This window comes from Malus domestica, chromosome 17, assembly GCF_042453785.1.
Source record: "Malus domestica chromosome 17, GDT2T_hap1".
In the NCBI taxonomy this organism is placed as follows: domain Eukaryota; kingdom Viridiplantae; phylum Streptophyta; class Magnoliopsida; order Rosales; family Rosaceae; genus Malus; species Malus domestica.
In genome coordinates, this window is record NC_091677.1 from 11,678,613 (window position 1) to 11,695,915 (window position 17,303).

Below are 17,303 nucleotides of genomic sequence, written 5' to 3' on the forward strand. Positions count from 1 at the left end.
AATGTGTATGGCCGACACCAATGCGATTGCTTCTCATTCATAGGATAGGAATGGCTAAACTTAAACTGAGAAAGAGAAAACACTAGTTGACTAGTCCTATGCAAGGAAGGAAATGAACACCCCCATCCCAAAACAAAATCCATATCCTTTTTAAGATGAAAAAGTCTGGGGCCTATTTTTGTCCCTGTGGCCCATCTTTTACATATTAATTATCAATTAGTACATCCCAAAGCTAAACTCTAGATTGGGATCAATTTTTATTCTTCATGTTTATTACTTTAATTGCTTTTTATAAGAGACAAACCTTATAAAGTAAGAGAACTTTTTAGTAGCGACCAATGTAGAACAATGAAATTTCTACTCAAAATTACCAACATCTCTCTCTATCAAGCACACACACTAACACTTAGGTCTGTCTCACTACCCATAAAGCCTCTATAAAGCCATTTGCTTGGTATTGGGTTTCAATATCCAGTTTTGTACCCAACTCTCTGGAGAGTTGTGGAGTTGTAGTATTGACATGGAGATCAATTATGCTCTAGCTTTGCTCTTAGTCCTCTTTCTCAACTTGGGTAGTTTGCTCACTTCTCTTGCTAACTGCAATTGCCAACCACCAAAGTACCCTCCAGTTCCCCACTTGCCACCAAAGAAGCCACCACCGCATGTCAAACCACCTCATGTTAAACCACCCATTGTAAAGCCACCTCCCTATCCGAAACCTCCTGTTGCCAAACCACCTCCCCATCCCAAACCCCCAGTTGTACTGCCTCCACCATCTACCCCTAAACCCCCAACTGTAAAACCACCACCACCATCTCCACCAAAGGACACGTGTCCTATCGACACCCTAAAATTGGGAGCTTGTGTAGATGTGTTGGGTGGTCTTATCCACATTGGAATTGGAAGCAGTGCCAAAGATGCATGTTGTCCGGTGCTTCAGGGACTGGTGGACTTGGACGCTGCTATTTGCCTTTGCACCACCATCAAGGCTAAGCTTCTCAATGTCAACCTCATCATCCCCATTGCTCTTCAGGTGCTCATTGCTTGTGGGAAGACTCCTCCCTCTGGATTCCAGTGTCCTGCATAGATGATCATCATATCTTATTCCTAAATCACACTTAGTAGTTGTTAATCATGTCATCATTAGTGATGTGTGGCGCCAGCTAGCTGATAATAAAGCATGTCAAAGCTTGAAAGTAAAAACTACTTGGATAAATTTGTTATTCGTTTTTGTTTTGTTTTGTTTACTTGAAGAGTGTATCAGATAGATATATTGTTGTAATTTAGTCATGTTATTTTCTTGAACCTTGGAAGTATATATAATAATCTGAGTTTAAAGAAGACCTTGATTAACTCACCGTTTGTTAATCTCCTGTAGAGGACTTACATGGAACACCACCACCGTGCCCATGACATCATGGACTAATAATACAACTTCATTTGTAATTAAAGAAACTCACATACGATATTATATTATTGAACCGAGATACTAGTGTAAATATTTTAAATTGATGATAGGATCCTTCACTCTATTCTTATAGAGTCGAGTAATAGTTTTATAAAATCATTAAAATTAGAACTAAAATAACTATTAAATTATGAATTTTCATTTCTAAACGTCGAAGAATTTCGTCCTGTTACCTAATATTGGTGATTTTTGGTGTGTGCAATCTTAGAGTATATAAAAACAAGTTCGATAGTTTGATTGCTAAAATTAATTTTGAGACATCAAAAATCATCTAAGGAACTAAATACGCCAATCATGTCTGTTACCTTTGCCTGACGAAATATTATGTTTTGCCTTATAAAATATAAACCCTAATTACAACATATAGCCTTTGCACGACGAAAGCTGGGAGGTTCTGTTGGAAAATATTAGTATTTAGGTTTACTTTAATGTTTTGTTTTCTGGGCTTAGCCCGTTAGCATTAGGGTTTAGGGTTAGTTTATTATAAATAGAGTGCTTTGTTATTCATTAGATAACAAACTATTCACAATGTAGTCTCTTAGGGTTTTGTAGCCGTTCCGGCATTCTAGTTTGTTTAATAATATTCTTATTAATTTGTAGTCTTATTCGTTGTGCAACTTGGTATCAGAGCAGGTTTGATCTTTCGGGATTTAATCTGTTCTTCTTGATAGGTATCCATGTTGTTTGTTTGATAATAGTTTTCAGTGTTTGTTTTGAAAAGAAAAAAATTTGATTATGTTTGCTCGGACGACCCACCAGAATCTGCCCCACTTCCGCTGCATCGTCACCCAGCCATCAGCCTTCGTACCAGGTCTGCAACTAGAAACCCAGCACATCTGTTGTTCGTATCCAACACCAGCCGCATCACCACACCGTTTCCTGCACTGCATCCGCACCCTTTGATCGGACCCGCACCACTTGCACCTCCGCACCAGACCCATGAAATCGTCTACCCACCACTGACTGCGCTGCCTTCGCACCGTACCCGCATCCTCGCCGCCGCTTTGATCCGCACTTCATCGCCTCTGCTATCCCATCGCGTCAAGAATCCCAGAATTGAGATCCCATACTGCACTTGGATTTGTTTTCTCTGGAGAACACTGCCCAGATAGAAGAAGAGAATAAGGAAACAGAAGCCGAAAAATAGAAGAAGAAAAAATGAAAAAAAAAGGAAACGAAAGAAAAAGAAAAACCGTTGTCCAATACAAGAAAAAGTTATATTGTTTGTTGGAGAGGAAAGCATTCGAAAGGTCCCAGGAGAAAGAAAAAAAAATTGCTGTTGGTTTAGGCCCACACGGGCAGAGAAAAAAAAAAGTTATGGTTAAGTTTGTTTGAAGGCCCACACAAGTTGGTGGCGTTGTTCGTTTGTTGCTATAATTGAGATATGAAAATCTCGTCCGTTTAGTGACGGGTTCTTTCCATACTCTCAACTCTAGTCAGTCGGAACCACAATCAGTTTGCCACCAAGAATCAAGTCAAGTTTGCTAGTCAAGTCAAGTTCGCAAGTTCACCAGTTCGCAAGTCAAGTCAAGTCAAGTTTGTATACCTGCCTGTCTGTCTGTCCGCGTTGCGGAGCCTGCCTGTCTGTCTGTCCGCGTTGCGGAGCCTGCCTGTCTGTCTGTCCGCGTTGCGGCGGAGCCTGCCTGTCTGTATGTCCGCCTAACGAAGCCAGTCCGCATCTGCTTGTTTGCAAACCCATGTCGTATACCGCCATGAGTTTGACGGGGGGTGTTGGAAAATATTAGTATTTAGGTTTACTTTAATGTTTTGTTTTCTGGGCTTAGCCCGTTAGCATTAGGGTTTAGGGTTAGTTTATTATAAATAGAGTGCTTTGTTATTCATTAGATAACAAGTTATTCACAATGTAGTCTCTTAGGGTTTTGTAGCCGTTCCGGCATTCTAGTTTGTTTAATAATAGCCGTTCCGGCATTCTAGTTTGTTTAATAATATTCTTATTAATTTGTAGTCTTATTCGTTGTGCACTCTGATATTCAACTGGTTTGTCATGTAAAGGTTGCCATTTTATGTGCCAAACTTTTATCTTGGTGTGAAACTTAACCCACGACATAAGCTTTGCTCGTCAAACTCTGTTCGCCAGGCAAAAGCATCTGCAGAAACCAAAACGTTTGACCGTTTTGCTCGACAAACGTTTATTTTGTCGGGTAAAGACTATTTGGCGGATGAAATACCTTTCGTCTAGCAAAACTTTGTCGAAGAAATGGTAATTTCTGGTTGTGTAATATATATATATATATATATATAGGTTTCTCTCCCTTGTGTGTGGCTATTATGTCTGTATCTGTTGATAATAGCGTGTTCGCAGGTTCACGTGAATGTGTAGACTGTAGTGCATTGAATTATTTTAACTGCATACGTCAGGTACCGCATGTAAGATATCAGAAGGAAAAAAATATCAACGTCAAGACTTTCAAAAAAATATCAACATCAGGTACCACATGTAAGATACATGCAACACGTACAACTTTCTTATGGATTTTGGAAGTTTGTCTGTATTTATACCAAGGCTTCCAAAAAATACGAGCCTTCTCCTGCATCCAAGTCCTGCTGAATCACATCCACCAAATCCAAAGGGGATTGGGAATATAAAAAACAAAAAACAAAAAACAGGTTAGCGATCGTACAATCGATATCGACCACCATATCGACAATACAGAGGGAAAAAGAATAAGAAATGACATGTCATCACCTAACATTTTCAATAATGTCACTAAAACATTTCAAGTTCCAATTCAATCAACCTTTCCTGTCAGCAACGTATGTCTCGCTTGCTGACATGCAATCCCGACCTCTAGTGTATATTTAAGGGAATTTTAATGAAAAGTTCTTGATATTGTTCATTTTAACGAAAAATCACATTTTTATACTAAAAAGTTAATTATGGTACTATTCATTTTACCCTTTATTTTATCATTATCGTTAAAACTCAAAGTTTTCAAACCATTTTAATTAATTTTCTTATATTTAAACTAACATAAATAATAGATTAATTTAAACCAAATTAAACTAGCAAGCGCACAAATCAATTGTAGTAATATATGTAAATACGAGGTCGATCCCACAAGGATTGCTTTAACACCAATTTAAACGATTAATCATGCTAGACTTAATTAAACAAACAAATGATAGATTGGGTTGAATAATTGAGTAATTGATTAAGACTAAAATTAACAAGAAAAATAAAAGACAATTAATTAAAACACACACAACATAAGAAAACCTAATTTTATGAATCCACCAATAACAATCCTATTTACTTTTCCTAGAGCCAACTACTATCCAATTACCATGCCAATGTTAAATGTCGTTCTTTCTAAGGTATGAATTAATCCGTGGTCAATCATCAACTCTTGTATTTCTACATGATAATTATATCCTATTGGTTAGGCATACAATTAAACACATAAAACCCCATTAAGCGTTGAAGAATCATGTCAACCAAGTAGGACTAATTTGATATTGGTCATCCTCACTATTTTGTCTACTTTTCTTAATCTTAGTTCCAATAAACCTAATTGATTGGGCATCCTCATAGATTTATCTAAATATCTAGATACAAAATTCATAAAGGTGATCAATGATTAGAAACTCAAACCTAGAATAAAATACCCACAAAGATTAAAAATATAACATGACATATAATCAGATAATAATTAACAAAGTACTTCGCAAATATTCATGTCATGACTTCATCATAAACCTTAAAAAATAACTTAGTTACACATAGAAATAAAAATAAAAGAAAGATAGAACCCGGAACCCATAGCAAGGCACGTCCCTAAGCTCTTCCTCACAAATTGCGGAGATGGTGAATGGTAGTATGGTGTGGGTGATATGGGTATGCGGGGGTGGATGATATCTAAGAGAGCTTAGGACACTTATTTATACTAGAATAACCCTAAAAGGTCTGGGAGAAACTCTCCTAAAATAAAACAAACTCGTAAACAATTAATGACACAAACTAGGAAAGAATCCTTCTTGGCTTGGGAAACACGTCATCTGTCTTGCACTCCAGTTTTGGGGTCGATTTATCTTCTGGAAAATTCTGTACAAATATGGGAAACGTAGCTTTATCTCTTATCTTTCCAAGCATATATCACATGTCACTAGGAAAAATCAGGAAAGCCTCCAAATCTTCATTCTCTCACAGCCGCGCAATTCTGATGGGAAAACAACTTCTGCAGGATTGATTTGTGAAACTGAAATGAATGGCTCTATGGAAAATTATGAAATTCGGATACAACGATCTTCAGCCTCTTAGCTTCATTCTCCAATTGGCCTTGCATCAAAACTCCTCCGGAAGTCTAGTTATCACCAAAAACGTCCTAAGTGTGCAGAATAGTTGAAACTGAGAAAAAGAAAGTAATAAGACTCTTTTATAATCAATTCCTTAACAAAACATAGGGATAATTATTATGAAAATATGATAAATAATGCACCTATCAACCTCTCAACAGCAAAGCACTTATGTCACTTCTACGAGAAATTCTAAGATCCGACCGAACAAGCCAAGACACAAAAAACCCTTCCCCTATCCCACCCCGATTTTAACATGTTAACCTGGCCTACTTTTAGTCTCACTCTCCTCTCACACCACCTCCAAGTCGAATGTCCTAGCTACACAAAAACCTCTCTCCAGTCTTTTTATAATCCTGCTCTAGTAACCTCAGTTGAATGACAGGATAGATTTGAAATTTTCTTTTGTTGGGGGGGGAGGAAATAAAACCGCCAAAATATGTATCGGATCACTTGTGCATCATGCGGTATTCAAATTAACGTGGGTAAACCGTGGTTTCGTTAGTAGTTTGATGCCTCAGTTTTTCTGCTTTCTTTTGGTATACACATTATTATAGTGCACCACTTAATCAGCACACCATTTGATAACTCCCTAGCTAGTATATACGTTATTTTTTTATCTCATTCATTTTTCTTCCTAGTCTCTCTTCTTTTCTTTTTTCCTTTTTTTTTTCCAATTAGAGGAATCAATGCTAAGAGATATAATTTTGACATTAACCCTAAACCGTAATTTTATATATGAATCATAAACCCCAACTTTTTATATGATCATTTTGGTGGAAAATAATCTTTTATTTTTTTGTTTAAAACGAACAAAATTGTTTGTAGGGCGAGATGTGAAAAATTCACAAATAAGGTGGGCGTCGGGCGTCCACATAATTGTAAACTTTGGCAAGGGTTGTCAAGGAAATAGGTGTCCAGAGGCAATGTTTGGGTTTAAACAGAACTACTCATATCAAACTCACGAAAGCATCCTTGAATATTATTGGGTTACATGCGCGAAAACATTTGTACTACCACCTTGGTTATTTCTTGAGGAAGAAGACGACGACGAATTGGTGAAAAATAGGGCGCTGAGCTGAACAGCGGCTAAAAGCATAAATTTTCTTTGACCATCTGCACTAACAGAGCGCCAGAGAAACTGGGCAAGATCCGCATTTTTCAACATTTGTCTTATTAATTAGTTTCTGATGAAATTTCATTTGCATATTGTAGTTTTATCTGTTTGATGAAATTTTAATGTATTTTGTATCTGGGTTCTGATGTTTTCAGTTTTTCACATATGTAATAACTTCGTACGTTAGATTGAAGAAGAGCTTTTTTTCCCTTTTGTATTCGATTTTCGGGTGTTCTTACTGTAAGTTTGGATATTTACTCGACAGTTACTCGACGGTTGTCATCAAAGATGTCTAGGAGATATGATAGCCGTACAACAATCTTCTCCCCTGAGGGCCGTCTCTACCAAGTTGAGTATGCAATGGAGGCCATTGGGAATGCAGGCACCGAATAGGGATACGTTGCAGCATGTGATTGACTTGAGATAGTTTTAGTGTGACGTATTAATTGCATGCGTACTTCCCTTCCTACAACTTAAGTAACTTGAACAACTTTTACAACTAATTCTGTGGTTTGTTTTAGTGCAGATGCAAGAAGTTTTGCGCAATTCTTTAAACCCCAAGACACAAAACTACACAAAAGCAAATCAATCCATGAATTAGAGAAGAGCAAGCTGAAAGCAATAAATCACTTGGACTTGCATTTTACGTTGGCTTCCCCAAATATTGAATTCCAACCGTTCGATGCCAGCTCTCCCTTCTCATCACCACCGTTGGATTCACCAGCACCGGGACATCTCCCTCTTCCAGCGCCAAGCTCCGTATCCCCAGTTCCAGCAATTCCTCCAAACCCACCTCTTGCAAATCCTCGTCCATCTGGGCCCATTTCCTCTTCCATCCCAAACCCACCAAAAAAGCCCACACCCACCAACCACAATCCCAACCCCACCCAAATCAGTCCTGAGCCCACCAGTTCTTCCGCCGCCAATAGCTTTCCCTCCACCGTCCGGACCGCCATCCCCTCCGCAGAAAAAGCCGCCACAGTTTGCCGTGTGAGGCGTGGTGAAGCCGACAGTGCTGGACCCGATAATCCAAGAAGCCCTGGACTATGCGTGTGGCTCCGGGGCAGACTGCAAGTCAATCCGGCCCAATGGGGTCCTGCTACCAACACACTGTTGTCGCATGCTTCGTATGCCTTCAATAGTTACTTGCAGAACACGAAGGTCGCTGGAGGCACTTGTAACGCAGGGACTGCCATGCTTGTCACGGTTGATCCAAGTAAGTCCAAATTTTCCCCATATCAAGATATTATTTTGGCATATTGCATTTGATATTTTCGCAGAACTTTCCTTCAAGGACAGGTTGTTTCATTCAAGGACAAGTAGTCAGTTCTTTAAAATTTCAAACGTTATTTTATTTACATTAATCTAAATTGCGACTAAAAAATTAAATAAGTGTGCCTACGTAGTCTAAATTCCTTACTAAATCCAGTTTTCTTTGTTTTTAAAAGTTAATACAAATCCGAATTTTTGTTTTTTGGGTTAAGAACCTAATCGTTGTTAATGGCGGGTAACAGCAGGAGAGTATCACTTGACAAAACGATAGCTTTCGTGTAATCGATTATATTGTCCTTAACTGTAATGGTAATCAAATTATAGAACTTTGATGAAGATAATTAGAAGTACACGTCCTTGAGTGCACATTTAATTTGTAAACCTACAAGCACATCCACATATTTTGGATTCTTAAGAAACATATAATAATTTAGTAAGCTGTAAGCTCTTTCTTTACTCGATGACTGAAAAATTGGATGCAAAAAACGCATGCTACAGACATTGATACAGGATGAGGAACCATGACAAAAAGTAAGTGTTTTTTTTTCCTCTCTTTTTCCTCAAACGATAAACTAAATGTTTGGTAGAACATTATCCTTTCTTGGTTAATATATTAGGATTTAAATAGTAACATCCAGAAACAAAGAGATAATATTGGATGAAAATCAACGTCTCTCTCTTCTGTAAGGGAGCAGGGTTGTTGGAAAAGGTAATCAAGGAAAAGCCATGCAGAACTTTGCATTTTGATTTGGACCCACAATCGATTTCAATTTGATTACCCCTAATGGGGAATAATTAATTCTTCAAAGTTTTGCTAGCTAGCTAGCATAACCCTGCACGTATATGGGTGGCTGTCAAACTATTGATGAATCGCAATTTATTCTCATTAATAGTTAGGTAGTTGTCAAATTATTGATGGATCAAGATTTGTACTCCTCAATAGTTGATTGATTGTCAAGTTATTGATGGGTCGAGATTTACGCGCATCAACACTTAACAATAACGCGACAATGTTACTGGCAATTCTCCAACAAATAACTTACATTTTATTCATTGGTGTCATTGCTCATCATGTGCATCTTTTGACCTTTACAAAAGATCCTGTCGCTAGCTAAATTCCTACGACTCTTACATCTATGAAATGTATGCTTACAAAGTTTAACAAGTAGTTAATTAATAATATTTATCTTTCTTACTTTAATTGTGGTGAGCAATATCTTTAGTATAATTACTTTATATTTTCTCATAGGGTGACCCCACACTAAATTTGCTTAATTTTATCTCTTTTACTTTAAATTGGTGTTGCTTTGGATGAGTGACACAAGATGCTAACACATCCTTTGCATGATTGTGACATGGCAGGTTATGATGAATGCAATTTCTTCTTCAACGGATGATCTTGAAACATGTATATGACTCTGTTAGCTATTACGAGATTAAGAAAGAAAAAATGATAGGAAGATCCAATTTGTTAGACTATTTTTTGTAGGCGTATGATGTGGCGGTTGAAGGTTGGACTCATTTTTTAAATAATTTAAAGAAAAAGTCTAACTATCAATAGCCACATCATGTAAGTAACAAATGATAATTTCAAATTTTGGTCTCTCTAGCATCAAATTCTGTTAACTTAAAATTTATTTATTTTTCAGCAGAGATCTACACTACGTATACAGCACATTTTATTTAGGAGGAGTTCCATATTTGTGATTGCAAATGGAATTTTGGCTGTAGAGAAGTAGTGGCACGTGAAAGTGAAGTTGTATTGATCTTCCTGTCTTCCGGTGTCCATTTTATGTACACGGAATATACCTAGCAGTTGCATATTCCCTTTGAGATTTCCAGATTGTCCAAAAACTGCTTACACTAATATTTCTTTTATTTAGCAGGATTAAAAAGGAGGGTGCTTTTGTTCCACAAATAAGTAATAAATCATGATGAGGCTAGTCTCATATAACATTCTAGAGTCTCTTAAAGACAAAACATGAGAAAATGCGGGCATAGAAGATGGAGAAGTGATGTTGGGAGAGATGTAGAGAAAATGTATAAAGAAAGGTGTAGTAAACTAAATCTAAAAATTAAAATTTAAAATTATATATTTTGAATTGTTTTCACTTTCGAGATTTTGTTTTCATTAATTCTTCTTTGTTTTGTCCTGTCTTCCCCTCGACCTTTCTTCATCCCTAATCTCCTCAATATATTTTGCCCATATCTCAAACAAAATATAAAAACTAATAGTTAAAAACCCAATGAAACTTGTTTCGTAACCAGCTAGCATTATTACTCCTTTTTTTTTTTCCTCTCAAGAGTCGAGATAGAATGTCTAGCTAGATCAATGTTTTTGTCAACAAAGATACCTTGCACCAAAAGTAGGCCAGCTGCAATACAATTTTTAGACATACTTCAAATGGCGTGACCGTGAGGTTGGACTTTCACCATTAAACGCCAGTACACAGGCTTGTTTGCAATTGGAAGACGATGACAATACATGCATGCTCATTATTTCCTTCATATTTATTAGATCTGGCATTCATGTTGTTTTCGTGTTATACCCGATAGCTTAATGGGTTGTGTCGTGTAATACCAATTAAAGTAAACGGATAATATGATCCGACCTGAAATCAATCTTTTAATATTATTAGATAATATGACCCGACCAGTTACCCGTTAAGAAAAATATATTTTAAATCAATAAAAATGAAAATGAAAAATATAATTTGACCCAAAAAATGTAAAACATAATACTAAATTAATATATATATATATATATATATTAAATTTCGAAGTTAACCCCTTCATGAAAGTTGTAAAACTTTTCATTATGAGTGATTACATTTTTCACACTTCTACAATAATTATTATTAATTTTGCACTTAAATAAAAAACATTGTTCATGAGATTTGGAGGGTTTTAAAAATCTAAACGACCATGTAACCATCGTCTAAACGTTGAGGATGCAATTAGGAAAGTTTATTATGCTTCCACATCTTTCAGACTTAAACATTAATAATTATGAATTTTGTTTATTTTGAACACCCTTAAATAAGAGTGTGAAAATATTTAGAGAGGATCCTTGCCCCAAAGAAAAGGGCAATAGTCTCTCTCCCTCTCTCACCGTCAAGCACACAAATTAACACTTAGGTCTGTCTCACTACCCACAAAGCCTTTATAAAGCCATTTGCTTGGTATTGGGATTCAATATCCAGTTCCAAACTCTCTTGAGAGTTGTGGAGTTGTAGTATTGACATGGAGATCAATTATGCTCTGCCTTTGCTCTTAGTCCTCATTCTCAACTTGGGTAGTTTGCTCACTTCTCTTGCTAACTCCTATTGTCCACCACCAACATACCCTCCAGTTCCCCACTTGCCACCCAAACACCATCCCCACGTAACGCCACCCTCCCACCCTAAACCATCAAAGAAGCCACCACCGCATGTCAAACCACCTCCACATGTGAAACCACCTCATGCAAAGCCTCCTCCCCATGTTCCCAAACCGCCTTCAAAGCCACCTCATACAAAGCCTCATCCTCATGTACCCACGAAACCACCTCATGTTAAACCACCTATTATAAAGCCACCTCCTTATCCGAAACCACCTCCCCATTCCAAACCCCCAGTTGTACTGCCTCCACCATCTGCCCCTAGGCCCCCAACTGTAAAACCACCACCTACACCACCTTTATTGCCAAGCTCACCACCAACACCAACACCAATTGTCCCAGTGAAGCCTTCTCCACCCACTGAAACACCATGCCCTCCAGCTCCACCACCAAAGGTAGTACCATCCCCACCACCACCACCATCTCCAACCCCAGTTGTCCCAGTGAAGCCTCCTCCACCCACTGAAACACCATGCCCTCCAACTCCACCACCAAAGGTAGTACCACCCCCACCACCACCACCAACCCCAGTTGTCCCAGTGAAGCCTCCTCCACCCACTGAAACACCATGCCCTCCACCACCACCACCAAAGGTAGTACCACCCCGACCACCACCACCACCATCTCCACCAAAGGACACGTGTCCCATTGACACCCTAAAATTGGGAGCTTGTGTAGATGTGTTGGGCGGTCTTATCCACATTGGAATTGGAAGCAATGCCAAAGATGCATGTTGTCCGGTGCTTCAGGGACTGGTGGACTTGGACGCTGCTATTTGCCTTTGCACCACCATCAAGGCTAAGCTTCTCAATGTTAATCTCATCATCCCCATTGCTCTTCAGGTGCTCATTGATTGTGGGAAGACTCCTCTCTCTGGATTCCAGTGTCCTGCATAGATGATCATCATATCATATTCCTAAATCATAGTTAATAGTTGTTAATCATGTCATCATTTTAAACTCGGGGGTCCTATTAATAAAGGTAAAAAAATTTATTGACAAAAATAAAATTGAAAAGATGGTCCTTTTGTCTTGAGATTGAACTACCCGAACAAATAAATGGTCCTTTTGGCTTTGGCTTGAATTTTTTTTTTTCCATATTTCTTATTTCTAAACTACATATTTAACAAAAGACACAAAACATATACCAATTAACCAATAAACAAAAAATTCATATTTCTTATTTCTAAACTACACATTTAACAAAAAAATACAAAACATATACCAATTAACCAATAAACAAAAATTCCATCTAAATTCTAATGTTCAAATGAGTATAAACATAAAACATATCAACAATCATATCAATAATAGACTAAAAATCTTCATCAATATCTAATATAATTTAATTGAGATTAGATCAGAATACCAAAAAACTTACTTGAATTGTGAACCAATTAATGGCTTAGAGATTTGGGGAGGTATAATATTGGAGTAATAAAATTATAATATGGGATTGGGTGTGGGATTTAGAATCTTAGGGTTTTGAAATCTGAGGAGTTGGGGATTGAAATTTGGATGAATATGTTAAAGCTGGGTATTAAGGGAAGCAGAAGAGGAATTTGGGTGAATATTTTATTGGGCATTGGGGGAGCAGAAGAGCGGGAAACGGGGGAGGGGTGGGACAGTGGGGAATGATGTGGGTTGGGGCTGAGATTTAAAATAATGGACAAACACTTTGGGTGGGAATTAAAAAACAATTTAAAACAATTGGCTAAAACACTGTCGTTTTGTGTGGCCCCAGCTAGCTAATAATAAAGCATGTCAAAGCTTGGAAGTGAAAACAACTTAAGGATAAATCTGTTATTCATTTTTGTTTTGTTTTGTTTAAATGAAGTGTGTATCAAATCGATATACTATGGTAATTTAGTCATGTTATTTTCTTGAACCTTGGAAGTATATATAATAACCTGAGTTTAAAGAAGACCTTGATGAATTCACTGTTAGTTATTCTCCTCTAGAGGACTTACATGGAACACCATCACCGTGTCGTTGACATCATGGTCATCGTTTGTAATAAAGAAATATATGACATTACATTATTGAATCGAGACACTAGTGTAAATATTTTAAATTGATGATTGGATTCATTCACTGTATTCTTCTAGAGTCGAAGAATAGTTTTATAAAATCAAATCTAAGATAAAATAACTGTTAATTGTGATCTTTCGTTTGTAACCGTCGAAGAATTTCGTCCCATTACCTAATATTGGTGATTTTTGTTGTGTGCAATATTGGAGTATAACTACTAGAAATTTTGACTTTGCCGACAAAATTTGTCAGCAAAGATCCTTTCCTGATGAAAAAAATTTTCGCCCATTTTGTCACACAAGAGTTTTCCCGACAGATTTTGATACTTCGTCGGCTAAGGTTCAACTTTTCTCGACAAACTTTTTTTTGTCAGCATTTTCATTGTTCCCAATAAATATTTTCGTTGGTACAGGACAGCATTTTCATTGTTCCCAATAAATATTTTCGTTGGTACAGGGCTTCTAAGCCGACAAATAGTATGATTCAGCCAACAAAATGTGTTCGTTGTCGTGAATATTTCATCAGCACAGTCTTCTCTCTGCCGACAAAATTTGTTTTGTCAAGAAAGACATTTAATTTATATAAAAAAAATAAATAAATGCTTTAATGCTCAGCTACTATATATGGATATCAAAATACAATACAAAAAATTGTTAAGAAATAATACTTTATTGATTAATAAATTCCGAATGTACATCTAGAGGCTGAATGTGAATATATACAAATCCTGGAATTCTTAAAACTATACAAATCCTGTACAAATGGAAAAGAATGTCCAAGCAATCTAAACATAGGAAAAATAAGAATTGCATCGAAAAAGGATAACCCTTCATTCAATCGAGCCATCTGCACAATTAGAAGTAGAAAGTATTAATATATAATAACTAAATAAAACTAGCACCATAGCATGCAATTGCAGCAATTTGTAAACCAAGCAATCTAAACCTAATTTTGTAATAACCGATACCCAAAATCCAGCTGTACATAGAAATAAAAGGAGCATGGGGTATGTAAACCAGCTACTCATAATTGCTAGACATGGCCAAACATAGCAGGTTAGATCTGCCAAGAAAAACAAAGGAATTAGAAACATAAGGGAATTGCATGATTGCACCACTTGCGTTACACAAAGAAAACTATCTTGCTAAACTAACTTACATATATTTTGCAAACAACACTTTGAATGATCCAACAACACTTGAAACTATAGCATACGAACAAGAAAGCAGCACATGCCAAAAGGGTCTCAGATCTTGGCCAGAAAAACGACATGCAGAAGTTCTCATCTCCTGTATATCTAGAAATTGATGCAAAGAAATTTGTTGGAGCCATACCAATAAGAAGGAAGAATTCATCAACCAAGAGTACTTCACTTGAATCACAAGATTCACAACCAATAATTTAAATCATGATTACCACTAGAATCAGTACACTAGTAGTACAACATGTAAATTTCACTAATTAAAGTCCTACAAGTGGCATCGAGTGAAGAATTCACCTGTCAATTGCCGAGTAACCATACAAGACAACTTGAAAACCAGCATGATGTCTTCAATGCAGTACAAAACCTTTAACCAGGATTCTGAAAGTTCACCTTAACTATTTAACATAGTATTGAATAGCATAAAACTTCAAAATCATATCAGTCAAAACACCCCAGCTAGTATCACCAAGTTATAGCCTATTAACAGATATATGATCCTAGGAATATTATGTTTCCATTCAAAAACACCGAGTATGGATAAAACTTTTCTTGCTAATTAACATTCATATTACTGGAAAGTGGAAATTACAGAAGTTAACCACAAGTGTAATAATTACCAACTACCAATTAATGAAGCAAAAGCAGCTACATATGCAGAATTGCAACATTTACCAAGTTCAAATGTTATTCTAACAATCCAAAAATAAGTTATATAGGCACCATAAAGTAACATTTCAAAACGAAAGTAAATTAGGAGAAGATGAACTCTTCTTGCAGTAATGCCTAAAAAAATTGCACTACTGTTATAATTAGGAGGAAGCGTTTAAGCTGATCTTCTCATAATTGTTACTCGTACATCATAATAATACAAGCTTTTAGTTAAAGCTGACCCTAAATTTAATTGGTTACACAGAGGTATTGATTGATGTGATGCAAACACTCATAATTGATTCTAACTATATAACCATAACTGCATTTTGATTGCAGTTTCCCAGAAATCAAAGTTAAAAGTATATAAAATTTAGAAAGTGGATTAATCATCCTCAAACCCAGGAAACCCAGGAGAAACTACAAACCTAAATGAGATTCTCAACCAAATTCATTAACTAAAATGCCTCAAAATTACAGTGGTCAAACAAAACTAAGAAAAGCACCATAAAGTGGAGACTAAACAAAAAAACTAAGGGGAAAGATAGGGTAGATAGAGATTGAGAACATACCCAAGGTTTTAGAGATCAAAATGCAGAGAATCACTCTGCATTGGAGATTTCGGAAATAGAATGGTCGGGCACTTCTGTTGGTGTGTAACCCTTCAGTTGAATCTTGGCAGCAAAGATCATGTTTTATGTTTTTGTTTTAGTTTGAATGTGAGCCATTGGATCATAGTCCACATGGCATTTTAATCATGTATCTAGCCTAAGTAATAGAATAAGACAAGTGTCATCATCTCATATGATGATAACAATGAATGGTTAAGATTGTATTGTATGTTGGTGAGTGAAGATCTCCCTTCCTTTCCTCATATAACAGTTAGAATGTATTTTGTAAAAGTGTGGATGAAATTCGAAAAGACATTGTCATCTTTGAGCTTCTTCCCTCTGAAAACTCTTTCCACCATTGAAGATAACCTCCATTGAAATACATATCAACATCACACAAACACTAACATGGCCTCAAAGCCTGGTTTCATCGTCTAAGCTAGGCGTGAAATCTGTGAGTGCGATGGAGCTATATCTTTGAGCTTCAATCGAATTTGGAAATTGTGATTTGTTGTATCCAAGTCTAATATGGCTGGGTTCGGCAATGTCGAGCTTAGAGCTCCGGTCTTCAATGGAAAGAACAATAAACTATGGATGATTCATATGACAACTAAACTGAAATCGTATGGTTTGTGGAAGTTGGTAGAAAATGGGTTTGAACCTCCAGATTCGAATTCTGAGAAAGCTGTGGTCGACGGGACGAAGAAGGAGACGACCGATGAAGTGTAATTCAGTGAGATTCTAATGAATGATGCTCGTGCGCTTGGAATGATACAAGATGCAATTTCAGACCAGATTTTTCCCAGAATCATGAATGAAGAGACATCCAAAGAAGCTTGGGATGTTCTAAAGGGTGAATTCCGAGGAGATAAAAAAGTAAGAAGTGTAAAATTGCAAGGGTTACGCAAAGATTTTGAATCATTATCTGTATATCTCTCTCGATTGTTTCATATCATTAATCAAATGAAAAGTTATGGAGAAGAACTATCTAGGGAGAAAATTGTGCAAAAATTACTGATTAGTCTTCCAAAAACATATGATGCAATCTGTTCTGTGATTGAGCATTCTAGAGATCTTGAAACTATTGAGGTTCAAAAAGTTGTAGCTTCTCTAAAAGGATTCAAGCAGAGGCTTGATTTACATACTGAGTCTTCAACTGAGAGAGCATTTGCAAGTTTAAATGTAGCATCTAAGGGTGCTAAAAGTGGTGGATTTTTTGGGAATCAGAGGTCTCAAGAGAATTGGAAGTCAAGGGGAAAA

The 17,303-nt window shown here is 36.8% G+C and overlaps 2 protein-coding genes across 2 annotated transcripts; both read left to right on the forward strand.

Moving 5' to 3' along the window:
- The first annotated feature begins 450 nt into the window (after positions 1-450).
- On the forward strand, positions 451-1,341 carry LOC103432157 (36.4 kDa proline-rich protein-like). The gene has a single exon (XM_008370325.4). The coding sequence runs from the start codon at positions 521-523 to the stop codon at positions 1,085-1,087; it is 567 nt and encodes a 188-aa protein (XP_008368547.3). The 5' UTR covers positions 451-520; the 3' UTR covers positions 1,088-1,341.
- Positions 1,342-11,143: 9,802 nt separating this feature from the next.
- Positions 11,144-12,633, forward strand: LOC103405125 (36.4 kDa proline-rich protein-like). The gene has a single exon (XM_029097864.2). It carries the CDS (start codon positions 11,415-11,417, stop codon positions 12,444-12,446), a length of 1,032 nt encoding a protein of 343 aa, XP_028953697.2. The 5' UTR covers positions 11,144-11,414; the 3' UTR covers positions 12,447-12,633.
- Positions 12,634-17,303: the final 4,670 nt, after the last annotated feature.